General features: G+C 46.0%; 1 protein-coding gene across 1 annotated transcript in view; it reads right to left on the minus strand.

Moving 5' to 3' along the window:
- Nucleotides 1–4,059: 4,059 nt before the first annotated feature.
- The window catches only part of whrnb (whirlin b), a 48,044-nt gene continuing 31,463 nt past the window's right edge, over nt 4,060–20,640 (minus strand). The window contains exons 6-12 of the mRNA XM_076271367.1: nt 12,517–12,684; nt 11,574–11,768; nt 9,907–9,981; nt 8,278–9,049; nt 7,851–8,035; nt 6,360–6,476; nt 4,060–4,352 (exon numbers count right to left, since the gene is read on the minus strand). Coding sequence (XP_076127482.1) covers nt 4,170–4,352; nt 6,360–6,476; nt 7,851–8,035; nt 8,278–9,049; nt 9,907–9,981; nt 11,574–11,768; nt 12,517–12,684 — 1,695 coding nt within the window. The 3' untranslated portion in view covers nt 4,060–4,169. The remainder of the gene's footprint in view (nt 4,353–6,359; nt 6,477–7,850; nt 8,036–8,277; nt 9,050–9,906; nt 9,982–11,573; nt 11,769–12,516; nt 12,685–20,640) is intronic.

Genomic DNA, 20,640 nt, shown 5'->3' on the forward strand with positions numbered 1-20,640 from the left:
GAGTAACAACATAAAGGCAACATGTCTCCATAATACTGTTGATGTTGTTGACAAAAAGAAGCCAAGTTGACTGTGCTGTGTTTATAATGTCTGCGTGTTACACGTACAAATACATTAGGTCAGTCACAGAAAGTGACTCGTTTTGGACTGTTGACTAAGGAAGGGTCTGGACAGGAGTGTGCCTCAGCTTTCAGAATGATCATCGTCACAGAGAGAGAGAAAAGCAATGTTGCAAAATGTCCGTCACATTTATATACAGTATACAGTGTTACAGGAAGTCACTTGCTCTACTGAATGTAAATGTCAATGCTATCTACACATAGATAGGGACCTGAGAGGCTTCAGATGGGGACTGTTAAGTGTATGGATTTACAGGCCTGCTTCCCCTGCTTATACATTTTCAGTGGCTATAAGACCACAAAGGACCAAGTCTGTCATTTGGCTTATTTTTAAATGTTTTATAAAAATGTAGTCATGCTGTCCTTTTCCTGTAGTGTGTAGCTCAGGTTTTTTTTTTTTTTTTTTTTGGAGTGAATGCCACATATATTGCTGTTTGTGTCCTTTTGAAAAGCCAATGTGAAGACACACTGTATTGTAGTTAGCGTTAGCAATATTGTTGTCAGTAGAGAGGAGATCTTGCTGTATCTTTTAGCTGATCTGTTTGTCTCCTGCATCTCACCTCCATTCAACTGGTCCTGCAGTTTCCGCTCTTTGGAATGTCCCCCCAGTCTAGGGATAATGTGTGTCCCCTTAGTCGTATGTTCGTGTGTGTGAGTGTGCGAGTGTGTGTGTGCGTGTATCCATCGATATGTGTCTGCTCTGTGTGTCTATGGAATGTTCCCCCAGTCTAGGGATGATGTGTGTCCCCTTAGTCGTAGGTTTGTGTGTTTGTGTGTGTGTGAGTGTGTGTCTGCGTTTGTCCATCTATGTTGCCTCTATAATGTCCACAGTTTGTGTGATTAAAGTCTCTTCATTAGTGGAAAAGAAGCCATAACAATTCATTTTACCGTGTGTCGACCTTATTGGAATTCTGAACATGGGCATTACAAAGTACAACTATTACTCCCTGGTGTACTGAAGCTGTGAAATAAAATGGTTCCCACATACAACAAAAGCTTGTGTTGCCATGCTGTTTAAATTCATGCACTGGGTTTAGATCATGATTGGGCCTAATCAATTCAGATGTTGTTGTGATATGTCCCTACATGCCAGCTGTTTTTGGTCTCTGTTCTTTAATGACCACAAGAGGGTGCAAGCACTATATATCTCCTCACTCCTCATGCAAAAAGGTTTTTACCCATTGCTGCTTAGCAGGGGTTAATTCTGAATTCTTCTAAAATATTCTTCCAATTACACAAACCTAGGACAATAAATTGCTTTGACTTTATGTGTAATTTCCTCTAAATCACACCTATCCCATGACATTTGTATTATTCTGCATGGAAGAATGTGGATTCCATTCTTAGGCCAAGCAATGTGTCCCTAAGATTTAAGATAATTTAGGGGCACATAATTAAGAAAGTTGCTTACTGGATAAGTGAATGACCATCAACAGAGGTTATCACATAGGGGGGAATGAGAAACTGTTTTTTGTTTGGTTTCAAAGAACAAAGAAGAGCCAGTACAAGAGCTTCTTTTTATATATAGTTATTTAATCCATCCTCAGTCATTTTATGAGTCAGTGGTACTTTAGGTACACAGTGAATGGTGTTTGTGCACTAACTACTCTCAGACGCTAATTTGGACGGGGATTTCTTAAGTGGCTGTCGCAGTGCATAAACCAAATTGAAATACAGCAATGGTTCCACAGCAAAGTCCATAAACCGCATTGTGCTGGCTGTGTCGGTCTGTTCCATGATCGATCAAAGTTCATTGTTTTCTCCCACTTTTCAACGGGACGAAGCTGAAACCACTTAATACCCATGCGCACAGTTTGCAGAAAGGCGATTTAATGAATGGCATTTGAGTGAAATAAATCATCAGGCAGCCTGCGAGGCTGTGGAATATGTAGCTAGAATGTAAATTTGACTTGCAGCTCCAAGGGAGTGGGCTGAGGTGCCATTAGCACAAGGACCAACATCTACGACCACGCAGAAAAGCTACGGAGACGAGGGCTGATTCATCCCCGCATCTCATTTAAATGTTTTATAATCACTGTACATGTTCCTTATAAAGCATATCTATACAAATGTGATTGATATATAAACATATATGTACACCTTAGTCTAATAAATATCCATCCATATATTATATAGTATCATGTGGATTCGTGCATTGTAATACACATTGTTACACCTTCCTCATTTCAAAAAATACCAACTTTATGTGTGGTTAATAGTGACTCAAAATAGACTTTATGGTAAACCTTTACTGTAGTGCACTATCTCTCATACATCGACATTTAAAGACAGATATGACATAATTTGTACTTTGGGTTAAGGCAAGGGTTTGAGTTAAGGTACAGGTAAGGGTGGAAGGTTGAGGATTTAAAGCCACTGACTGTACTGCCTTCGCTGCGGAAGGTGACAAAATATCTCCAATTTGTTCACTGGTATTTGTGTGAGGAATTACACAGGGGCATGAGGCTTCATAGCCTGTGTGTTCGCCTCCATCATTGGCCATCAAATCACACACATAGCTCACGGTACATGCAGCATAAACATTTAAAAAACTGCTCTGGGCCTGCTGCTGTTACCATGGAGATCCCTCTCTGTTCCAAACAGGTTGAGCTGGCTAGCCCTTGAAGCTTACCAGAAAGCCATGAAGTATGCATCCAAGCAGACACACACACTCTCTCTCTCTTTTACACACACACACACACACACACACACACACACACACACACACACACACACACACACACCAGTCATATACATACACACACATCATGGCACACCTAGAATACTTGCTGTATGTTCCCGGTCTTCTGATAATGATACACGGTTGGATAAACCTCCCTGCTGGCGTCTTCAGATTTCTGCATCAGTTCAGTCGTTTCAAAGTGCAAACTTCTCCTTCTCCCTCGGAAAATCTCATCTGTGGCACAATGCTGTTTAGCAATCCCCTTATGTAACCAGCTTTCCATTTCATCTTTACAAAAATACCTACTTTTTAAACTACTGCATGGGGTATAAACAAAATCAATAAGAGGCTTTATGACAGTTCAGTGTATGGAATTCAATAAATAAATAAATTATACATGGATTTAAGTCTCACTTTTACAATATATTGCCATATTTCATAGTGTCTACTGAGAATCCTCCAAAGTAAGCACACAACCTTGCACATATCACTTAAAGGATGCCTGTGGCTGTGTGGTTGGCATATTGAGGAAAATAAAAACAAAGTCATCTCAAGGTCGTGAGCAGCAGTGTACAGTATGGCTGGAGGAACTGAAAATCACCTGTAACAGGAGGATATGTAGTACCAAGAACTATTAGTGATAGTACTTCTGCTGATACTGTGTGTATGTGTGTGTGTGTGTGTGGTGTGTGTGTGTGTGTGTGTGTGTGTGTGTGTGTGTGTGTGTGTGTGTGTGTGTGTGTGTGTGTGTGTGTGTGTGTGTGTGTGTGTGTGTGTGTGTGTGTGTGTGGTGTGTGTGTGTGTGTGTGTGTGTGTGTGGTGTGTGTGTGGTGTTGGGTGTGTGTGTGTGTGTGTGTGTGTGTGTGGTGTGTGTGTGTGGTGTGTGTGTGTGTGTGGTATGTGTGTGTGGTGTGTGTGTGTGTGTGCGGGACTGGATGTGGTCATACTGGAACACCAGGGACAAGGAGAGGGAGACAGGTGGGATGACTTTGAGGTGCCCTTGAAGAGAAATGATGGCATAGTTCCTTGCCAAAACCCTGAAAACATGAGTTCTTTCAGTTCTCGTGTGAAGCATGGTGAGACTAGTCAGACTCTTCCTGTTGCAGGGAATCACTCAATCATCAAAATAAATGTTGGTATGTCACATCTGAACTCTTTCTCGCATGGTCCCATCATTTTATGAGAAGCACCAGGGGACAGTAGGAGGGTGGTGTGAGACAACAGACAGGGAGCCTCTGAATGGGAGGGAGACACGCGTAGCGCAGGTGCTATACAGTGTGGACACACCCTTGGCCATGGCTGATGTCCACAAACCTTTCCGTCTTTCTATGCGTCCCCCTGATGCCGGCTAGTGGTCCTCCTGACAGCTAGAGGGCGGTGTTGAACTCGGTGATGAGGAAATCGATGTGGTCCTTCTCTTTGGTCTTGAAGGCCTCGGCGATGAGACGCGCCGCGTCGCGGTGCTCAATGCCCTGCAGCGACACGCCGTTCACCTCCAGGATCACCTGACCCACACGCAGCTGACCGCTGTTGTGTGCCGAGCCGCCCTTCTAGAGAGGGACACACACACAGGCAGAGAGATAGATAGATCTATCTATCTATCTATCTATCTAGATAGAGACTTTTTCATCATCATATAATAAGTGGCAGTATGATCCTCCTCTCAGAATGAGTTGCAATAGAAGAATCTCTTCTGAAGAATCTGAAGAATCTCTTTTGTATGTTTGTAAATATGGAAGAATAAAAGAAATGGAAAGACAGAAAAAAAGAAAGACAGAAAGAAAGACTGTGCATAAGAGTGAGGAGATGAGGCCTGAGAGCAGGAGAAAGGGCAGGACTGATGTGGGATGTGTGGGGGGGGGGGGGGGGGGGTTGTCGAGGAGAGCAGATTGGGAGAGAAATTGATGCTCTCTGATCCCAATCTGGCACTTTGTATTGGAGAGTCATTACTGGGTCCTCTGTCAAGGAGGAAAACAGCATCACAGGGGAGAGACAGAAGACTGCAGTACTGAGCACAGTACAGCAGTCAAGGAAGCGTTATCACACACACACACACACACACACACACACACACACACACACACACACACACACACAAAGACACAGACACACACAAAGACACACACACACAGACAGACACAGACATACGCGGCTGCGTGCGCACACGCACACACACACTCTTTGAAAAATCAACAATACATCGGATCATTTTGCTCAGATAATTGTAAATAAACAGTTATTTGAAGTCATGCATACTTTGGCCAGGACTCCAGAGAGAGAGAGAGAGAGAGAGAGAGAGAGAGAGAGAGAAATAGAGAGAGCGAGAGAAGGAGAGAAGGCAAAGAGCACGAACATAGTGTCAATGGAATGTTGATTCTTCTGCTCTGTGTCATTGTAATCAAAGGATGAACCCAGAGAGGGGGAGTGAGTGAAAAGGCCAAACCCTCTTATCAGAACTCAACTTTGCAGAGATTTATGGCAACTGGGGTTTGCCATGACAGAAATCTCCACATGGGCCCATTGATTTCTCAAGGGTACTTTGCATCTCAAGGAGAAAAGGCTTCACAAATCAGGGGAAGCAGACACATACAGTACCTCCACAATGAAAAATGTCAACAGATTAGAGGCATCAGAGGATTAGAGGCATCACCTCCAAGGCACCTCTATCCACAGCACCAACACTAGAGTCTACAGATTAGAGGCATCACCTCCAAGGCACCTCTATCCACAGCACCAACACTAGAGTCTACAGATTAGAGGCATCACCTCCAAGGCACCTCTATCCACAGCACCAACACTAGAGTCTACATACAGATTAGAGGCATCACCTCCAAGACACCTCTATCCACAGCACCAACACTAGAGTCTACAGATTAGAGACATCACCTCCTGAGGGAGTGAATGGGGACTGCATTCGCTCTGCAGAACGCAGGCAGAAGAGATAACTAGATCCAATTAATTTCAATTAAGAGCAATTTTAAACCAATTAAAATGTTTCACAGGTTAGAATTTTCAGCAGCAGACTAGCGCAGCAAACTGGAAAAAAAGAGCTTTTAGAAGTTTGCAAACACAGATGGAGAGAAAGAGTAAGAGCAGTGGCCAAAGTAGCATACAAATGTCTTTAATTGGCTTAGCACTCAGGGTACGCTATGCATTTCGAGAAGTCAAACTTTGTAGCCTAGGGAGGCAGTGCGGGGAGAGTAAATGGGTCACGTCGTCGGACTGCTGAACCAATTCCAGAATGCCTGGGCAAATGTGGACACTTCCATTGCTGGGTGGCAGCTCTGCATGTCTGGAGCCCCAAGTTGTCCACCTTTTCTCTTAGTTTTTGTTAATGCTTCTAACTAACCATTTAAAGGGTGAACTTAGCCTCAACAGCAGTTAAAACAGTCCTGGAGTATGTATGAATACACTTGAAGAAGACATGTCAAGAGGGGGATAACATTTCAATAACAACAAATGAACTCTTCTGTTATCAGATGATATGGGTCAGTGTGTGTGTGTGTGTGTGTGTGTGTGTGTGTGTGTGTGTGTGTGTGTGTGTGTGTGTGACTGACCTGGATTGTCACAATGCGTGGCATGGGTTGTCTAGTGTTGGCACCTCCTTCAATAGCGATGCCCAGCGTGTTGGCACTCTTTTCCACCCTCACCAAAGACGGCTCCGCCATTACAATCTGCAGAAAAGAGCGGACACCAGTTGGTGTAAGCCAAGCAGTCAAACACAAGCCATTAAAGAAGAGGTGGAGGAGATGGGGGGAACAAAGAACAGGTGCAGACAGAAAAGAAGAAAAGAACCTGGCCAAAGAAGAATAGTAAATTACTTTTTTTAGTAGCTTTGCCCCTGTGCATCATTGACTCCAGACGGTCTTTGATCATGCCGTCAACCTTGAGAAAGAGTTTCAAAGCTAATCTCTCCGCCAAGCTTCTTGTCTAATGTCTCGGCAGCTTTTAATTAAGCGCTCATATTCGGGGTCAGGGGAGGCGAAGGGACGGGGTGGAGTGGAGAGCCCTGGTGTCCACCGAGAGACCGGAGCCGTGAAAGCGCCCTGCGCTAACATGACTGACGCAGCATGGGCCACAGTGTGAAGTGCAGGATCACATAGTCACAGTTCTTTAAAGCACATGTTGACTCGGATCTGTTGACTTGGCTGTCCAAATAGCCAACATGCACATTCATGTGTTTTTTAGGTTTTTATGATTGGGCTCAAAAAAGCTTAAAAGATGGGGTGTTATCTAGAGGTGATCTTTCAATAACAGAGATTTACATCACTACACGTCTGGATGGAGGCTCAATCTTAGAGAATGGCTGAATCCCAATCTCTCCCCTCATGGACTCACAGGCTTTGATGCACGTTCCCGCTAACGCCGTGAGGGCTTAGGGCTTTCCCACTGTCAAATTGTGAAGTGCATGAGGGCACGCTAACACCCTTTCTGTGCCCTTTCCGTAAGTCGGCTTCTACACAGACTTTACTCAAGGGAATTACCTACAATTCATAGCATTTTGATTTGTGACGTTACCTAAAAGTAGGCTGGAACCTTGCAAAAACATCTGCCATAAAACGGAAAGGTGTTTGCAACACGGTTTTAGTGTTGTGAATTTAAGGATAGGTCACAGGTGCTGTCCCGTTCCTGTTATTAGCATGTTGAACCCTTGCAGCCTCTCAAACTTGATCACTTATCAACGGATGCCAGTTAAGTTCTTGGGGGTTCAGGGCTTAGATCGGGTTCAGCTGATGTTTGGTTGTAGGATAGATTTTCATTGAATTGAAAGAAAAAAATATCCAAAATGTAAACATTTTCCAAGTGCTGCCGTAGTTGTTTTTTAAGAGCTACTGCTGGTTGAGGCGCACAAGGAGTCTCTAATGACTCCTCCAGCCTTCGCAGTAGGCACTAAGAAGGTTCCTGGGGGCATTCAACATCCAGGGTTATGGGACTCATCAGCCTAGGAACTCATCAGCCTTCTGGTGTACATTTCAGACTGCATTAACCATGATTCTGATTGATTTTCAACTGTGCTGGTGTAGTGGTGTCGTGCAGTGGTGTCTCACTGGCGTTGGGGACGGCTGGGCGGCAGCCCGGTCAGCCCCCGGACGCTCCGTCGAGGGATGGGATGGGGGCTTGCCAGGCCGCGGGCTGCTGTCCTTACTCAGGCCCCCAGACTCTGGGATGTCCACCCCGCTGTCCTCACTCAGGGTCTGGCCACTATCGGAGAGCTGGGACAGGGTGGCTCCTGCTATTACACACAGAGAGATAAAGACACAGTAATGCAGGTGCATATGTAGTATATGCATGTGTGTGTGCACACGAACAGACAGATGCACGCACGCACACACACACACCCGCACGGCATGCACGCACGCACACACACCCACACGCACACACACCCGCAGGGCACGCACGCACGCACAAACACACAGATACATATGCACAGTTCCCCCACTTTCCTCATGCAGTGATGTGTCCAATCCCCCTCACCTCTGGCCTGAGGGGGCCCTCTGTCCGGCTCTGGGTGCAGCCTGTCCGTCTGTGTACTACAGGAGGCCACTGGCGACGACCCCGGCCCCTGGCCTTGCCCCGGCCCCAGCCCCGGCCTCTCTGGGCTGGGATGAGGAGCGGCCGGCACCGGGAACGAAGGGGACATCGATGGTGACAAGGAGCGGGGAGAGAGGGCCGGGCTGCCGGACATCCTGGGCAGAATGGGCGACTGGCTGTGTGGGGAGAGACTGACCGGCCCCTGCTGTTGATGCTGCTGCTGCTGCTGCTGCTGCTGTTGCTGCTGAAGCATCCTGATGGCCCCTAGGCAGAAGTGGACGCTGGCCGGCTCCCTGCTGGGCCCGGGCGAGACGGAGATGGTGAGGGGGGAGGCCGGGTGCATGGGGAGGGGAGAGGCGTTGCGTGACCCAAGGGGTGGCGTGTTGGGGGGACGGTGGGTAGGGCAGGGGGGGGGTTGAGGGTGGTGGTGGTGAGAGCATGGCGGAGGCTGCGGGTGCGGGTGTGCGTGCGGCTGGCCGGGCGCACCCTGGGCATGGGTGTGTGCGTGGGCATTGGGGGTGTGGACGGTGTGGCCGGTGTGGCCGTGGGCACTGTGGCTGTCTCGTTGCTGCATCCTGTGCGGGGCGCAGAAGAGCTGCGAGAGCCTGGAGGACGAAGCCGGACGCTTGGAGCGGCCCTTGGGACTGCCGTGCTTGTTGGGGGGAGGGGAGGGTTTGAAGGGGGGCGGCGATTCAGAGGAGGAGTGGACTTCGTCCTATGGGAATCAAATAAACACACACACACATACACACACACACACACACAAACACAAAAGGAAATGCATGATACACACAAATAAACATATGAGAGAACACACACACACACACACACACACACACACACACACACACACACACACACACACACACACACACACACACACACACACACACACACACAGTTATCACTTTACACTGGCTTAATATTCTTTGGATGGGCAATTAATCTAACACAATTATCGAGAGGTCACTTCGGCCTTTGGGCAAAACAGCTTGACATTTGGAGATGTGGAAAGAGAGAGCAGAACATTTCAAAATGTCAGATTTCCACATTAGGAACTTAACCCCTTCAGGGTGACCTCATTTAATTGCCAGTGTTGCGGTCACTCCTTTCTCCATTCATTGGATAATAAGCCTCATCCTTCATGGCGCTCAGCCAAGAGTCTCGCTCAGGGTCATCTTTGTCTGTGACCAACACATCCCTAATCGTTGACACGACATCTGCGAGCACATCGTCCCTGCTCTTTAGTGGTAGTTCATCGTTTACTGTAATGGCACTGTTTGTTTTGGGTGCACGTCATGGCAATGCCCCATTTTTCACTTCATTGTTATAATAACGCATTAGCGTTATGTAATTGCTTAGTCATAGTAGGCAATTAAGCTGGATTCCAAACAGTGAAAACTCAATCAGGCATAAGCTAGCAGTGTTTGCTAAGCTCGTTCTGGTGCTGCTAAAGACAAAGAGAGACAAAGAGAGAGAGAGAGAGAGAGAGAGAGAGAGAGAGAGAGAGAGAGAGAGGGACGGTGAGAGAGGGAGAGAGAGAGAGAGAGAGAAAGAGAGAGAGGGACTAACCAGTGCAATGTCGGGCAGGCTATTAAACATCTCGTGGGCCCCTCGGGACAGACCACCCTCCACTTTGGACTCGCTCTAAAGAAACAAAGACAGTAATGGTAACGTTCTCATTTTACCCGAGCACGCAAATGAATGGAAGATCATGACTACAACTAATGAGCTAAGCCACAAATTAACTACAGCCCCCAAAACACACCCATGCAAACACACACACACGCACACAAACACACACACGCACACACACACACACACGCACGCACGCACGCACGCACGCACGCACGCACGCACGCACGCACACGCACACGCACACGCACACACAACCTATTTCATTGGTTATAATAAACCCAATTCTCCGATGCAGCCTTCCTCTGTGTTCTCCATCTGATGCGTGTCATTAGTCTCCAGTGAATTGCAGCTAAAGACCTTTCAATTAAGAGCAATCATTTGCTCGCAACTGGGTGTGATTTCTAGAAGTGCGGAAACAAGGGCCGTCAACACCGCCGGCAATTAAATCCGCCGCTGGGTGTGACGCACAATCAAACCGATTCCGTTATAACAACACACGCCCTCTTAGGAGAGAACACAGGCTGGCAAACGAGACTCAAACACACTCGGCTTCCCTCCTGTGGAATAGGATGATGGGGAAACAGCATAATGTGCTTCAGTCTATTTTCAAATTGTCTTCTCAATATCGTCTGCGTTGCTGTGTCATTCTCTAACAATCTATCTTTTGTTTCTTCTATGATCCCTCCCTCCCCTCTTCTTGTCTTTCGCTTTCTACTCTTTCATCCTCTATTTTTTCTTTTCTTTTTCTTTTTTCCCTGCAGTCCATCACTTTCCTTTGGCTGCAGATGGATTTCTGGAAACGGTGGGAGCAAAAGTCACCGCTCCAAGCTCAAATTAGCTGGTAATAGAGTAGGTGCCTTTCTAACAGAAAGAGATGGGGCACACACACACACACACACACACAATGGAGTTTTGCTATGTGGCTCTAGGGACTGGAGCACACAGTATGCAAGGCCAAAGCAATCCTTTTCAGCAACAGCTGCCCTAGATGTGGCAGATGGTTGAATTTCAACAGAGGAAAAAATGGAACACAGTAAAAGTGAACGAGAGTGACAGAGAGAGAGAGAGAGAGAGAGAGAGTTAAAATGCCCACCCTGAAGAAAAGGGAGCACTGCATACAATACAATCCCAAAATGGAGTAAACATTCAGTGGAGGAACCCCAAGCCAAAATGGAGTTGGACAGAGCCCTGTAGTCATATAGAGACATGGATGACTAAACAAACATGCATATACTTGCAGGCATAAACACACACAAAGACATGCACACACACACACACACACACACGCGCGCACACACACACACACACACACACACACACGTGCACACACACACACACACACACACACACACACACACACACACACACACACACACACACACACACACACGTGTGCACACACACACACACACGCACACACACATGCACACATACATGCATTCATGCACACACACTCACAAACACACACACAAACACAACACCCACATGCACACACACACGCACACACACTCACACACACGCACACACACACACACACACTACTCCCCACCTGCACCCCAAAGACAAATGTGTGGAGCACTCTGCAGTGCCCTGTGCCGTACCTTGACGTAGCAGCCTGCGAGGGTGTGGTGCTGTGGGTGGATGGGGGGACAGGTGGTCAGCTCTGACTGAGGCACGGCCATCATGAGCAACTGCCGGGCGTTCCAGAGGTCCATGTCCCTCCGCAGCGCCAGCAGGTCAAAGCGCTCCACATCCTGAGGGGCCAGCCGGCTACGCACCTCAGGCAACAGGGAGAACTACACAAGGGGAAATGTGTTGTGTGGGGAAAAGGGGGAAAAGATAGGGGAAAAGAGTGTGTGTGTATGTGTGTGTGTGTGTGTGTGTGTGTGTGTGTGTGTGTGTGTGTGTTTGTACGTGTGAGTATGTGTGCATGTATATGTTTGTCAGTGTGCATGTTTGTGAGTGTGTATACATGAATATGTAGAAGTAAAAGTATAAGCATGTCATGTAATGTGTGTGTGTGTGTGTGTGTGTATTTGAAAGAGATGACAGAGAAACAGAGGGGGGGGGGGCATCAAGGCATGGCATTGAGAGTTCAGACAGCAGCACAAAGGAGCATGAAGGCTGACAGGATCAGGAGCGCTGCCTGATTAGGGCACCTGAGCTCACCTGTCTTTAGAGCATCACAGCTCACCTGTCTTTAGAGCATCACAGCTCACCTGTCTTTAGAGCATCACAGCTCACCTGTTTTCAGATCATTACAGCATCACAGGCAGGCTACACCAGGCACGGAACTGAAGTGTTATGCTGCAACAATTAGCTTCTATAATCAATGGAACTGGAGACACCAGACGTGAGAGCGGCGCGTACACTTAAACAAATTAGACCTTAGTCCTAGATTTTTTACACTCTGCGAAAGGAACGCTTCAGTTGCATGCCTGGTGCAGCCCGCCTGTTCCATTCTAGGCACCTCATCCAAACGCGGCACGCTGCCTGGACTGCATGCACTACTGCGGCGCTCTCTGACCAGCGCTGGCCTCTCACCTTGGCGTGCGTGTTGAAGAGCTCAAACAGGGCCATGGCCAGAGCCTCCACGGTGATGTGGCCCTCGCGGTACTCCTGGAGGTAGTAGGCCAGGGTCTGCCTCTCCTGCTCCGTCAGCAGCAGCACCGCCTGCTCCTCTAGCGAAGGGTGGAGCTGCCCCACCAATGGCTGTGGAGGAGACATGGCCTTTTAGTGGCTGTTTCTTTTTATTTATTTATGATTTGTGTGTGTCTGAGTGTGTATGTGTGTGTGTGTGTGTGTGTGTGTGTGTGTGTGTGTGTGTATGTGTGTTTATTGTGTGTGTATATGTGTGTGTGTCTGTGTGTGTGTATTGAGACATTTTTCTTTTTGCCATTTTATTTCAATTGCTGGAAGGGTACTTTTGGTTATTCTGTAGTTACTGATAAATGCCATGGCATGACCTCTGCGGGGATGTTTAAATGCTCAAAGTGCCACGTAAGAGCAAACCCACACGGGCACATGTGGCCCATTTGGCTAATGCCTTGGCTCACCTTGAAGTCATTCCATTTCCTAATGAGGCATAACCACCGCAAGCACTTTGTTTACATTACAGTGGAGGTGTCACAGAGTCTTCTGCTGGCAACCCATTTAGACGTGTGTTGCCCATTTGCGAAACTCATCACCTTGGCTTTTCGGATACTTTCCGGAACATGCAGTGCATCTGATACCATTTAAAGAAGCTATACAGATACTTGACATTTCCTTAATCATGCACAGAGCGCAACTCAATGAAATAATATATCTCAACAGACTAGCTACATATCTCACAGCTGTCATTATCTCAACCATAAACTTACAGCTTAAAAAAAGGGGGAAAACAGCAAGCAGGTGTTGCCAGTAAAGCAGCAGGAGAGCACATCTCCAGGGTGGGAGGTTAGATAACCAGATAACCGTGACCTGCCCCATATCATGACATGACAAGTAGAGAAAGGTGTTGTATGATATCACACATCCCAAAGCTATGGTGGACAGTGCACAGCAGGACAATGTGAACAGGTGCCCTAGAGTTTCAGTGGCATCACCAGCAACAGGCCCTGGAGAAAGGACCAACAACAGTCCTCCTCATCCCAAAATCTCTCACTCTAGATCTCTGTCCTAGTTTTTACACTGTCCCCCTCTCTCTTCTCCCTCCCACTCATCTTCATGTCCACACACAAACACATACACACCACACACACACACACACACACACACACACACACGCACACACACAGAGAGAGAGACATAGAGAGAAAGAAAGAGAGAGAAAGAGAAAAAAACTTGCCTTATTTTTCAGCATGCACAAAAAATCATCAGCAACAGGTTAAATGGATGAATCTCTCTCTCCCTCTCCCTCTCTCCCTGTGGGTCACTACTGTTATGAGTGGAAAGGGAGCAATTAGCGCTCATTTCCACCAGGGCAGTACAAAAACACCTCACCCATTTACAAGCCTGCTGTCCTCTGTAATCCACAGTCATCCATTCCCTGCTAAAGAGGCACTAATCGTGTGGACAGACTCTCCTCTCGTACGCCAGAAAAAATGACCTCCAGAGAATGAGACATTATTATCAGTGCAGAACACTAAAGCAATCTTCTGCCTAGACAAAAACACACTGTTATGAGAGAAAGAAAGAAAGAAAGAAAGAAAGAGAAAGAAAGAAGACATTTACACTGGAGGAGGGCCATGGAGAGAGGGATAGAGAGAATGAGAGAGAAAATAGGAAGAGGGCCTGTACACTGGGACAAGAGAGACATTTCACCAGCTAGATTGGAAAATCGATACTTCATAAAGGTCCGTCGGTTGTGTCCGACCTTGAGGAATCCGCGGGCCGGCGCGCGTTTGTTGCTTTCCACCGGCTGGCCAATGTAGAGGAAAAAAGGAGCACACAGCAGTTTAGCCTATTCCCTCCACTGGGTCGATCTCCCCTTGTAACACTGCTGCTCTAATACCCCCCCCCCCCCACCCCCCACGTTCTGTCTACTGCAGAGAAACGCTTCATCTCTGCAACAGAATCATAAATCCTCTCAAAGAGCTCGGCGCAGAGAGGAGCTGCACACGTTCACCTTAGCCAGTGATTATCGGGATGGGAACAGTCACAGCAAACACATTCAGTTTGAGCTAATACTGCCAGACTAATACTTGTGGCTAAGACTTCTTCTCAGCTCCCATAAAGCAACAAGTATATAAAGCTCCTCCCATCCAAAGTGACAGGAATATAAAGTCTGATGAATGCAGCGAGTGTACGGATGGATGGAAGGCCAGGTGACCTCTGGGAGATGTGATGTCACTGGTAATCTGAGACCTCATCGATGGATGACGGCTGCCATTGATCATTTTAAGTGGCCTGACAGGCGTTTGGCAGCAGCTGGGAGTGGTTCAGTGTAAGTGGTCTTTCTGGAGAGACAGCAGAGACAGAACTGTCTCCTACTCACTTAAACTCCTGGCTCAAGTCTGTATGCACGAGAGACTAAACTCCTTATGTGTCACTGTTGTGCATCCCACCTACTCGACATCATTGTAAATGAGGGCTAAACTGTCAATGATTCCTGGAATTTAAATAAATCAAATCAAATAAATCCAATCAAATGAACATGTACTGTATATGCAATTTTTTATGTTTGTTTGTATCCTGTACCTATGCTGTGTGTATGCTAATGTACTTATCCAGACAGGTGTATGGACTCTTCTCTATACCCAGATATGCCACACAAACCTGAGCTGGAAATATAGCCTCTTGGCACGGGGGGTAACGTGTATCTTGCTAAAATCACCTCCAAATTAACTAGCCCATGAAGCCTCCCCCTTATGAGCTGTCAATCTTCTCAAAGTTACTTCCTGTTATAAGGGAGGTTTCCCTTGGCCATGTTCACTTAGTGGTGGCTTTAGGGGGTTTAAGTTAAACTTCAAGCTGGGCTCTGTATGGGAGCCAGAGAAATAGCTATGTGATGCCACTACATAAATGCAACTGAATCGATGAGAGAGGACAGACACGTGCATAAACACCTCTTGAACTTCGATATTCAAATAAACATTTACATGTATTCATTTTTGTCCTTTTGTCCAAAGTGGCTTACAAGTGAGGAACAACATTCAAGCTACAGTGTAATAGGAGGCCTTAGAAATACTAAAGTTCATAAGTTCCTTGGCAAATGAGCTATGCAATTTATGTTTTGGAAAACATTCAGAAAAGAAAAAAAAGTCTGGCTGGTTCGTGGCCAAGAGGCTGGCTGCAAGAGAGCATGGTCAGCTGCACATTTGGCCTTGGACATATAAATAATTGGCCAAATATAATAAATATAAATATATCTTAATCAACACACCATTGGCAGAGAGCTTAAGCAACTTTATAAACACGACAAAGCTGCACACATACAGACCTTAAATGGCAGTTAAAACTTAGTTCTACAAAATAAATAAAGGCACTTTAAAAAAAAAGCACAGACCATGAGTGTTGTGTATTTGCATGTATATCTTGTGTAGCCTACTATAATCCTGGTTTAATTGAGGCTCATTCAACCTGATGGCGCTGTATGTGACCTGCTGGACAGTTGAGATATTTTAAGTCTCAAGGCTCAGCCTGCTTTTGCAAGGCTTTTGTGCTTGATAGAGAAATGGGACACACGCTGTGATTGTCCTATTCTCCTTGCTTTCATTTAAGTAGGCTATTGCTCACACACGAACACACACACACTCTCTTCACACACATGCGCCCGCACATGCACATGCACACGCACACACACTCCATAAACACACACATACAGTACACATACACACACACACACACACACACACACACACACACACACACACACACACACTTCACACACACCTCCCCTGGTGCACGCAGTGACTCACTTCAATGTCAGACAGCGCAGACACTTTCCATCTCACCAGAGGGATTCTGGGACAGTGGAGGGGCCTCGATGGCACTCTGGGGCAGATCCAGTGGTGGTGGAGCAGGTGAAGGGGGTGGGGGGGGGGGTGTCGTGACCTCCTCGGCCTGTGCCGTCATCTACTATGGACAAGCAGGCCAGTTTCTCAAGGACACTCCAGGAATGCCATTCGTGGCCTGGCAGCAAGACAGGGGCCTGGTAGTATATAGACCCTTTCAACTGCATAAACAAACAGGTGCATTCCCAATGCATTTCCGCTGGTACAGAAAACAAAATTGAGCTGAAGGTAACTTTGGGGACAAACAAAATAAAACAAAAAATAAAGAAATTTGACATTAGTTGACATTAGTTGAAAAGTTGACATTACTAAAGCATTACGCTAAAGTCCGTTTTAAAGGGACACCAGGCAACGTTTTCGTGTTAATTAATCATCTTCGTAAGTCGGTATATGGTTAAATGACTCATTACAGGGCGAATGAAGACTCTCTCGCCCGCCCCTACTGCCTGTAGGAAGAATATCCCGCTTGCAAATTCAGTGTATCGTACCCGGCGACCGAAGCAGTTTCAGTTTCCATCCTGCATCCACAGCACAGAGGGAGGCTAACGAAACGCTAGCGATTGTTGCAAACGTGTGTATAATGGCAGAGCCGGCGAAGAAGCAGCGAAAACCCTTGACGGAAGATGCAAAGAAAAGGAAAAGAGCTTCAGACCGAGCGAGGGGGAGTTTCGTAGAGAAAAAGCATCAGGCTTGCCTGGTGTCCCTTTAATTTCAAAGTATCTGCGTTGGTTTTGAAGGTTTCAATCGGAAACCCTCTAGGAACAGATTGAAAGGGCCTATACTGACTAGTTTTTACTCGTCCAAGCTTCGGGAAAATCAGAAAGCACACGCTTATCACAATGGCCTCCAGCTATGAACACTTTTTTTTCCTTTTTTTTTTTTTTAAAGCATTCAAGTATTGAACAACCTCAGCCATTCCCCACACTTCACATTCATTTTAGTGTGAATGCTTTATGAGGTGCAAACCTCTGGCTGCACTGCACAAGGCCATAATGAGATGACAGACAAAGTGTTGAATTGCAAAACGCCCAGACTTGCCACAAAAACCTGAGTTGGAAATGTAGCCTCTTAGTCTTGGCACGAGGGCAACGTGTCAAAAACACCTCCAAATTAAAGCAAACAAAAGCTAAACAAAAACACAGTGACTCAACCATGGGCAACTTGATCTATGTCATGCTCCCTCATCCAAGAAGGGACATCCGGCTACTAATCCCTGTCCACATTTAGTGACAAGCACACGCAACATGGCGTAGGATAAAAAGCATAATCCGCAAGCATTGGCACATTTTACAAAGTGACCCGGCTTTAAAAGAGTTCTGTTCTGAACTTCCAACATTCACTTTCAGACGCGCCCGCAGTATCCGCGACCGTCTTGTACATTCGGACATAAAAACTCCGTCTCCCATGACTTGGCTTCCTAGCCGTCCTGAAGGCTTTTATAAATGCGGTAATTGCTCACATTGCTCAAATTCGACTAATACAAAATACTTTTCTCATCCCCGTACAGGGAAAAGATATTCCATTTCGTCATTTATAAATTGTAACAGCACGCATGTAGTATATTTACTAAAATGCCCATGTGGATTTGCATACGTAGGCCAAACAAAACGGCAATTAAAACCGAGAATAGCAGAGCACAAAACGGCTATACGCACTACGAATACCACCTACGCTATTGCAAGACACTCCATGCAAGCCAATCACGGTTCCCCGGCATCACTTTAATTCTGGGGAATTGAAAAAGTCTCCACACCACCTAGAGGCGGCAATGTTATTAAGAAGCTTCTATGCAGGGAGGCCTATTGGATCTACACACTGGGCACACTTGAGCCTTTTGGTCTCAATGAAGAATTGAGCCTGTCATGTTTCCTGTAATACTAGGTTAATATATGACTTTTAGCCATCGACTCCCTTAAAATAAAAATACAAATAAAATAGATTGAAAAGTAGTTTTTTTTTTAATTACTGGGGAGTTTTCTCATCTCCATGAAATGTCTAGCAATTAGTGTCTTCTCTTTCTTTTCCTTTTCTTTTGTTTCTCTTGTTGGTTCATTTAGTTATTGTTTCATTGTAAAGCTTATGTGTAAAACAGTTTTACTTGTATTTTTCTTTTGGCTAACGTACTTATTGAGTGCAGCCCTTGGAGGGAGGCCCAAGATCTGCCACGCCTTCTACACCTGATTGTGATTCTGTTTTCACATAATGGGCGCTCCTGTCCATGCTATATGCAAGGAATCTGAGGAAGATGCATGAAGCAAGTCCCTTTTGTGCACCTTAATTAAAGTTTATAGCTAATACTACATCTGTGCTGCTCCGAATTTTTACTTTTAGTATATCTACACGGTCCGCTCTTCGTCTGATGCACCAGATGTATGCTGCAGAAGCGTGGTGGATCCACTCTTTTGTGAAACACGCAACATGGCCTTTAGCTGCTAAAGACAATGTCCTGCTAAACAAACTGTACATTAAATCATGTGATGGCCCAGTGCTTGCAGCACCAATACAACACAGCTACTAGGGCCATTCTCATTCATTATCACTAGTCCTCAGCCTCTGATATGTTAATGCTTTAACCAGCATTAATCAACATGACCTGCCCTGATGCAATATTACACACCTCATTACTTGATGATTGCCCAGAGGTGCATAATGTGTTCTTTCAGGAAATAAATAACTGTTTAATTTAGAAAAGGCTTTGATCAACATTCAGTTGGACATGATAATTCATTTGCATGTTGTTTATTATGTTTATTATTTTTTAATACCCATTAACGAATAGGTTTATTAGCTAAGGGTAAACAATGGAGTAACAAACTAAATGAACATGCAGAGGACTGTGTCTTTGGGCATTCATGTGTGTGAGTGTATGAGTGAGTATGAAAGAGCATACAAGAGGAAAGAATTATTGAGAGAGAGATTGACAGAGAGAGAGGGAAAATGAAAAGAGAGAGAGAGAGAGAGACAGAGAGAGAGTTGAGAACATGCCGTCGTTAACCTGATTGGCAAAGATGTTGCACTGATGGTTATTGCACAGTTCACTTGCCAGTCACTCAGCCTGTCTGCAGAAATCATTCCAAATCAGCTCAGATGGAAGGAACAAAAAGGAAGCATTTAACTGAGTTGATATGAGCTCAGCCTTCTGGGACAGACGCAGTAACTAGTGTACACAGCAGTTGGCAGCAGCACACATCACAGATGTTTATTGTCAGCCCCTCTTCAAGTTCCTTATATAGCCACCGCTAAGTGTTTCAGGAACTATGTAAACAAACACTGTACTGTATGTGTCGGCTTAAAAACCTTCACATAAAATATACACTTTCATGCACACAAGCGTACACATAATTCAAAACTGTCCAGGATTGGGAGTAAGACACAATTCTGCACATATGCAACACGGTTTGTTGCAGTTTGCTTATAAAAATCCTGAAATGTAGGCTACATTCAGGATAAAAATGGAGCCTCACTATGCTGTTATTATATCAAAGTGTTTTAAAAACACACCTGCAGTGCCGTGCCATCACAAAGAAGCTGCCCCTACATTTCCATGGCCATTATTTTCTCCTTGCATCCAAATCCTCTGTGCTTCAGCCCTGTCATACTTTGTACCCAGGGAGGTTAGTAAATCAAACTGGGTCACCTTGACCGTGACTCATCCCATGCTGAGCGGACCAAGAGAAAAACAGAATGGGAAAAAAAAATATGTGCACTCGTTTGCTAATGCCCATGAACACATTCTAATTGGTATTTGCAGACTGCGGTTCAACTCCTTAGGGGCTTCATCAGGTTGGTGTTCCCAGGTAGGAGCACAGAAAACGATAATAACCTGACTTTGGGGAAACCAAACACAGTGTGTGAGCGAGCATTTGTAAATTCTGACTGAGTGCCTGGTTTGCCTGGCAACAATCGTAAGAAAGAGAGAGAAAAAATAAAAGAGGGGAGATGAAATATTCCTGGGCTCACTTTTAGGTTGTAAGAGAGGCCGAGCACTGTGAGGAGAAGGCAGAGAGGCTGAACCAGGAGGGAAGCTTTACCCTCTCCAGCCCTCATCATCTCTGGGTGGGTTACCCTCTGGCCACATCTCCAGCCCTCATCATCTCTGGGTGGGTTACCCTCTGGCCACATCTCCAGCCCTCATCATCTCTGGGTGGAGACCGAGGCAGGGAGAGGTGGC

The sequence above is a fragment of the Alosa pseudoharengus genome, unplaced genomic scaffold, assembly GCF_046254945.1.
Source record: "Alosa pseudoharengus isolate Yale_2024_CS ecotype anadromous, Long Island Sound unplaced genomic scaffold, YU_APseudo_1.1 YU_APseudo_1.1_scf_6, whole genome shotgun sequence".
Taxonomy (NCBI): Eukaryota; Metazoa; Chordata; class Actinopteri; order Clupeiformes; family Clupeidae; genus Alosa; species Alosa pseudoharengus.